Source organism: Chiloscyllium plagiosum, chromosome 4, assembly GCF_004010195.1.
Source record: "Chiloscyllium plagiosum isolate BGI_BamShark_2017 chromosome 4, ASM401019v2, whole genome shotgun sequence".
NCBI classification, from domain to species: Eukaryota; Metazoa; Chordata; class Chondrichthyes; order Orectolobiformes; family Hemiscylliidae; genus Chiloscyllium; species Chiloscyllium plagiosum.
In genome coordinates, this window is record NC_057713.1 from 126151434 (window position 1) to 126159001 (window position 7568).

At 58.8% G+C, this 7568-nt stretch overlaps 2 protein-coding genes across 5 annotated transcripts in view; both read right to left on the reverse strand.

Annotated features, from left to right (window-relative positions):
- Window positions 1-614, reverse strand: part of kansl2 (KAT8 regulatory NSL complex subunit 2) — an 11832-nt gene extending 11218 nt beyond the window's left edge. For 2 of the 4 annotated variants that reach the window (XM_043689151.1, XM_043689148.1), the window contains exon 1: window positions 399-458. Coding sequence is in view for 1 of the 4 variants with exons in the window: in XM_043689152.1 (XP_043545087.1) it covers window positions 399-511 (113 nt within the window). In the remaining 3 variants the exon portion in view is untranslated. Of the gene's footprint in view, window positions 1-162; window positions 187-398 lie in introns of those variants that run through there. The other 2 variants (XM_043689152.1, XM_043689150.1) reach the window with 2 other exon arrangements.
- A 3708-nt stretch (window positions 615-4322) lies between these two features.
- On the reverse strand, window positions 4323-5641 carry cldn12 (claudin 12). Its single transcript, XM_043689429.1, has one exon. The coding sequence runs from the start codon at window positions 5588-5590 to the stop codon at window positions 4808-4810; it is 783 nt and encodes a 260-aa protein (XP_043545364.1). The 5' UTR covers window positions 5591-5641; the 3' UTR covers window positions 4323-4807.
- Between the last annotated feature and the right edge of the window lie 1927 nt (window positions 5642-7568).

Below are 7568 nucleotides of genomic sequence, written 5' to 3' on the forward strand. Positions count from 1 at the left end.
TCCTCCTCCCTCCCCTCCACAAAACAATACTGGAGTCGCCAACACAGGAAAGCTGTGATGGGCAAATGGGGGAACCATTTCCCAATGAAACATGGTCAAGTTGGCCAATGGCATCGACCCTTGACCTCTACCACCCCAAAACCCCACCCCACGACCTCTGACCTCCCGCCGCGCCTCCCTGTCGACGCCGCCCGCCGCCATCTTGGATCGCCCGCGCCACGCGACAAGACCCTCGTTTAATATTCCCGCCGCCAACGTCCTCATCGCGTTCGCTTCCCGTTTCAGGACCGTCTCCGGACTGGGGTGGGTAGGTGGGGAAAGAAAAACCTGACGCCTTTTTCTCCCCCCCCCACCACCGCCGCCCCGGAGAGAGATTAGACGGAAACCCCTCCGCTCACCTCCGCTCCGGTCGGCGAACGCTGTCGCTCTGCCGCTCGGCCGGAAGTGTGAGGGGTGGGGTGGGGAGACGGGAGGCGGGTTCAGGAAAGGTCCCGCCTACCTCCCGGCCCATTGGACCGAACGCACGTCCGTTGCGGACGTTACCCTTTCTATTGGGTAGCTGTCGTATCAATCGTCCGTAGGGTGCCCTCCTATTGGTGATTCCCTCGCCATCCGGGGGAAACGCCTACCCTGGCATCTATTGGTTGAGGGGGGTTATCAATCGTATACCCTTTCCTCATCTATTGGGGGAGCAACACGTCCATCGGAAAAGCTGCCCACCTATTGGCGGGAGCCGCGACTGATGTTTGAGGGGGAGGCGGCTCCGCCACCGCCGCAAGACGCGTGCGTCGATTGGGCCGTCCCGACGCCCATCCTCGCCGGAGGGAGAGGCCTTCCCCCATTGGATGGCAACGCCCATATCGGCGTCTCATTGGCCAGGGCCCAGTCCACACGGGCACCTCCCCCTTACCTTCAGTATAAATACAGGTCCTTCTGCAGATTGTCCTCATTCACAGCTTCGGGAGAGGCTGTGACAGTCGAGGGGGTGGGGCTACGTCTGTGTGTTTGTACTTAAAAAAAGTAGAAATATAACCGGTTTTGAGAGTAGGATTGGTATCAAGGGCACAAAAACAATTTACTGTGTGTTTTGTCTTATTTATTTCTGCGTCCATAGATGCTGGTGGTGTTCTATTCCACTCCTGACTTGTGGGGATGAGAGTCAGGAGGTGAGATACTGGCTGGAAGATTCTCAACCTCTGACCTTTTTTTTTAAACTAATAATCAAGTTTTGCTCTCCTTCCATGCAGAAGGACAGGGGTAGCAGGTCCATGGAATTGTCCCTGTAGTGTCCACGGATGTGCAGGTTAGGGTGGGATTGGCCGTGCTAAATTGTCCTGTAGTGCCCAGGGATGTGCAGGTTAGGGTGGGATTGGCCGTGCTAAATTGTCCCCCTATTGCCCAGGGATGTGCAGGTTTGGGTGGGATTGGCCATGCTAAATTGTCCCCATAGTGCCCAGGGATGTGCAGGTTAGGGTGGGATTGGCCGTGCTAAATTGTCCCCGTAGTGCCCAGGGATGTGCAGGTTCGAGTGGGATTGGCCACCCTAACCCGCACATCCCTGGACACTACGGGACAATTTAGCACGGCCAATCCCACCCTAACCTGCACATTTCTGGACTGTGGGAGGAACCGGAGGAAACCCACACAGACACAGCGAGAATGTGCAAACTCCACCCAGACAGTTGCCAGAGGGTGGAATTGAACCCAGGTCCCTGGTGCTGTGAGGCAGCAGTGCTAACCACTATGCCACAGGTCCCCCACATTATATCTTTCCCCTCTCACCCTAACCCTGTGCCCTCTAGTTCTGGACTCCCCCACCCCAGGGAAAAGACTTTGTATATTTAGCCTATCCATGCCCCCTCATGATATTATAGACCTGTATAAGGTCACCCCTCAGCCTCTGACGCTCCAGGGAAAACAACCCCAGCCTGTTCAGCCTCTCCCTGTAGCTCAAATCTTCCAACCCTGGCAACATCCTTGTATATCTTTTCTGAACCCTTTCAAGTTTCACAACATCCTTCCAATAGGAAGGAGACCAGAATTGCACATAATTGGTGCTTGTTAAAATCTCAACATTTATCGAAATCTTTCTTATAGAGTCTGACAATGTGGAAATAGACCCTTTGGCCCATCCTGTCTTTGCCAACCCTAATCCCAAAATGAGCTAGTACAACACCTGCCCCTGCTCCCGACCCATCTCCCTCTAAACATTTCCCTCTCCATGTCCTTATCCAAATGCCTTTAACGTTCTAACTGTACCCACACCCCCACTTCCTCAGGAACTCATTCCACACGCAAGCCACCCTCTGTGTGTGAAAGAGATTTGCCCCCTCGTGTCTTTTTTTAAAATCTCTCTCCTTAAAAATGTCGTGAAATCTCCCATCCTGCCGTTAACCCTACCTGTGCCCCTCATGATTTTATAAACTTCTAGGTGGTCACTTGAAGGGGCAACTTTTTCACCCAGAGGGTGGTGCGTGTGTGGGACGAGCTGCCAGAGGAAGTTGGGGGGGGGGGGCTGGTACAATGACAACATTTAAAAGGTGGATGGGGGACATGGACAGGAAGGGTTTAAGAGGGAGATGGGTTCAGGTGCCGGCGAATGGGGACTAGACTGGGTTAGGATATCTGGGTCGGCATGGACGCGTTGGACCGAAGGGTCTTTTTTGCGTGCTGCACCTCTCTATGACTCTGACCTCTTAACCTCCTCCGCTCCAGTGGGAAAAAAAAAGTCTCAGCCTATCCAGCCTCGCCACTCCCGGCAACATCCTGGTAAATCTCTTCTGAGCCCTCTCCGGGTTAATAAAATCCTTCCTGTAACGGGGTGACCAGAACTGGACACAGTGTTCCAGAAGAGGCCTCAGCAAGGTCCGGAATCAGGTTGTTTGACCAATCGCGTTGCAATCAGAACCCATCGCCTGGCACTTTAAAGTAAGGAACAGTTCAGGTCGAGGCTATCTCCTGAATTTATTTTGAGGAGGGTTTGGTTTCGTCTGGTACATAACACCAGCTCAAGGGGATGCGTCGACAGCAAGTGCACTGTCGCAGGAGAAATAAGACACTGAACAGAAAACATTTTTACATCGTTTAATTCCACATAAAGTTTCAGCGCACATCTCAACAACAAGAAACAGAGAGAGAGAGAGAGACGGGTATTGCTTCTTGTAAGAATACTGGGAAAAGAAATTACTGTTGGCAAATGTCACAGACACTTTCAGGGGTGTGTGTGTGTGTGTGGGACTCGACCCCTGCACACTAGAAGAGACAGAAGTAGAAATAGTACACTTGGCCCATTGGGTCGGCTCCGCCATTCGAGCGTGGCTGATGTGTTTCTCAACCCCAATCTCCCCGGAACCCTTGATCCTTGCCGCACACCCTATCTCTGTCTGAAATACACACTCAGTGTCTTAATATGGGAAAAGCACCCCCCCCCCCCCACCCCCCACTCCTTCCTCATACTGGATAATCACAGGGGTAGGGGGGGGGAAAAACGTCCTGGCTGCCCCCACCATTGGGAATCATTCAGGTTTCACAGAGACCTGGTTTACACCCACAGCCTGGCCCAACCACACCACCACAGCGCTCAAACACTGCCACTCAGGGGGAAACCCACAATCCCAACCCTAACCCCACCCTGGGAAGTGAGGGGGAAAGGGGAGGGGTGGTGTGAGGCGGAACTGGAGGGGAGTCAAGGGTGGGTAGGGGATTGAGAGAGAAACCTCCTGTTCACTATCTGGGGGCAGGATGAATATGGAACATCAGTGAATGTTGTCACACTTAGTTACAGACGAGGGTAACGGCTGTGTGTGTGTCACTTTGTGTGTGTGTCACTGTGTGTGTGTGTCACTGTGTGTGTGTGTGTCACTGTGTGTGTGTCACTGTGTCACTGTGTGTGTGTCACTGTATATGTGTGTGTGTGTCACTGTGTGTGTGTGTCACTGTATATATGTGTGTGTGTGTCACTGTGTGTGTGTCACTGTATATGTGTGTGTGTCACTGTATATGTGTGTGTGTGTCACTGTGTGTGTGTGTCACTGTATATATGTGTGTGTGTGTCACTGTGTGTGTGTCACTGTATATGTGTGTGTGTCACTGTGTGTGTGTGTGAGAGTGTCACTGTGGGTGTGTCACTGAGTGTGTGTCACTGTGAGTGTGTGTCACTGTCTGTGTGTGTCACTGTGATTGTGTGTGTCACTGTGATTGTGTGTCACTGTGATTGTCACTGTGTGTGTGTCACTGTGTGTGTCACTGTCTGTGTATGTGAGTGTCACTGTGTGTGTATGTGAGTGTCACTGTGTGTGTGTGTGTGTGTCACTGTGTGTGTGTGTCTGTGTGGGCAAATGTGGTAGGAATAATATAAAAGAGATTGGAAATATATACGTGTGTGTGTGTGCGTGTGCCTGTGTATGAGAGTGTCAGTGTATGTGTGTGTGTGTATGTGTAAAACTGAGGCTGCTGCTGTGTGTGTGTTTGTTTGTGTGTGTGTGCGCGCGTGTGTGCACGTGCATGCGTATGTCCTAGAATGGCAAACAGAGTACACCAAGAGCCCTGGGCGTGGGGAGAAAGGGGCGCAAATACTCTGAGTAATTGTGCAGGTCAGGGGGACGGTGGAGACAACGGAATATAACACCAGTGGAAGAGGGGCTCCCAAGGGATGCTGGCTAAACCTCTCCCGCCCAAATCTACACCCACCCCCCCTCACCCCCAAGAGGGCACACCACAGACCTTACCCCAAGGGGAGATTCCCCCCTCCTCCCTGAGACAGCGGAAACGACCCCCACAAGAGGCTGCACCTCTCCCCTCCCCACCCTCAGCGGATCTGCTGGGGGACGACGGGGATGTCGATCTCCAGGGTGGAGAGTCGGGAACGCCGGGAGTACCGCCCCACACTGTGGGCCTGCAGGCTCTCGGGGTAGGAGCCCAGGGGCTGCCAGAACGGGGGGGGCAGTGGGCGGCAGGTGCAGTACCACAGGAAGAGCAGGCCCGAGGCCAGGAAGAGGCCGGCTCCGCTGCCCAGCGCCAGGAAGGCGGCGGGTCCCGGGCTCCAGGCCGACGGTGGGTGACGGCGGCTCAGCTCGGCCGTGTGGAAGAGCAGCCAGAGGGACGGCGCGCAGACCAGAGCCGCCGACAGCAGGTAGAGCGTCCCGGCCACCAGCTGGCAACCTGCCGCGTTCACCAGGCACTTGACCAGGTCCACGCTCCGGATCTTGGAGCTGCACGCCCCGTGGCACATTCCCAGCAAGCACAGCAGGCTGGCGGAGCAAGCGGCCAGCAAAGCGAGAGGCAGAGCAAACTGCAGACACCTCAGGTCCAGCTGGTCCAGGGTGCGGTACCAGGTGGGGTCATCCAGGGCGCAGCCACCTCTCCCGGCACCGGTGGCCGCAGAGGAAGAGGAGGGTCCCTCGAAGCGCACGCACCGGCTCCACAGGCCGTCCGACACGGTCACGTTTCGGTCGTTACGGTTGGGGGACTGCAGCTGCTGCAGGCGCCACTGGGGCAGGAGGGTGGCCCCCAGCAGGGCAGAGGCGGAGGCCAGGCCGCACAGCAGTGCCAGCGCCGGGGCTACGTGCGGGCCGTGGCACGCCATCGACATTCGGCACCACCACACGCCGGCAGCTGCGGGGAGAGGGGGGGGAGCAGGGGGGGAAGAGGGACCAGCGCCGACACCGACCCCAGCGCCGACACAAGCACCAACTCCAACCCCAGCGCCGACACCGATCCCAGCGCCGACACCGACACAAGCACCAACACCGACCCCAGCGCCAACTCCGACCCCAGCGCCAACTCCGACCCCAGCGCCAACACCGACCCCAGCGCCATCGCCGACCACAGCGCCATCGCCGTCCACAGCGCCAACACCGTCCCCAGCGCCAACACCGACACAAGCACCAACACCGACCCCAGCGCCAACTCCGACCCCAGCGCCAACTCCGACCCCAGCGCCAACTCCGACCCTCTCCGACCCAAGCACAACTCAAGCACCAAGCACCAGCACCGACCCAAGCACGACTCCGGCACCGGCACCGACTCTGACGCCAGCACCAACTCAAGCACCAACTCCGACACCAGCGCCGACACCGACCCCAGCGCCATCTCCGACCCAAGCACAACTCAAGCACCAAGCACCAGCACCGACCCAAGCACGACTCCGGCACCGGCACCGACTCTGACGCCAGCACCAACTCAAGCACCAACTCCGACACCAGCGCCGACACCGACCCCAGCGCCATCTCCGACCCAAGCACAACTCAAGCACCAAGCACCAGCACCGACCCAAGCACGACTCCGGCACCGGCACCGACTCTGACGCCAGCACCAACCCCAGCGCCGACACCGACCCCAGCGCCGACACCGACCCCAGCGCCGACACCGACCCCAGCGCCGACTCCGACCCCAGCGCCGACACCGACCCCAGCGCCATCTCCGACCCAAGCACAACTCAAGCACCAAGCACCAGCACCGACCCAAGCACGACTCCGGCACCGGCACCGACTCTGACGCCAGCACCAACTCAAGCACCAACTCCGACACCAGCGCCGACACCGACCCCAGCGCCGACACCGACCCCAGCGCCGACACAAGCACCAACTCCGACCCAAGCACAACTCAAGCACCAAGCACCAACACCGACCCCAGCGCCGATTCAAGCACCAGCACCGACCCAAGCACGACTCCGGCACCGGCACCGAAAGCACCAGCACCGACCCAAGCACGACTCCGGCACCGGCACCGACTCTGACGCCAGCACCAACTCAAGCACCAACTCCGACACCAGCGCCGACACCGACCCCAGCGCCGACACAAGCGCCGACTCCGACCCCAGCGCCGACTCCGACCCCAGCGCCGACTCCGACCCCAGCGCCGACACAAGCAGCAACACCGACACAAGCACCAACTCCGACCCCAGCGCCAACTCCGACCCCAGCGCCAACACCAGTGCCAACACCGACCCCAGCGCCAACACCGACGCCAGCGCCATCACCGACCCCAGCGCCATCACCGACCCCAGCGCCATCACCGACCCCAGCGCCAACTCCGACCCCAGCGCCAACACCAGTGCCAACACCGACCCCAGCGCCATCACCGACCCCAGCAGCAACTCCGACCCCAGCGCCGACTCCGACCCCAGCGCCGACTCCGACCCCAGCGCCGACTCCGACCCCAGCGCCATCACCGACACAAGCACCCGCACCGACACAACCACCAACACCGACCCCAGCGCCAACACCGACCCCAGCGCCAACACCGACCCCAGCGCCATCACCGACCCCAGCGCCATCACCGACCCCAGCGCCATCACCGACCCCAGCGCCATCACCGACCCCAGCGCCGACTCCGACCCCAGCGCCGACTCCGACCCCAGCGCCGACTCCGACCCCAGCGCCGACTCCGACCCCAGCGCCGACTCCGACCCCAGCGCCGACTCCGACACCAGCGCCATCACCGACACCAGCGCCATCACCGACACAAGCACCAGCACCGACACAAGCACCAGCACCGACCCCAGGGCCATCACGGACCCCAGCGCCATCACCGACCCCAGTGCCATCACCGACCCCAGCGCCAACACC

Coding starts and splice junctions, on each gene's coding strand:
- cldn12 (XM_043689429.1), bottom strand. CDS start 5,590: ATGTCGATGGCGTGCCACGGCCCGCACGTAGCCCCGGCGCTGGCACTG.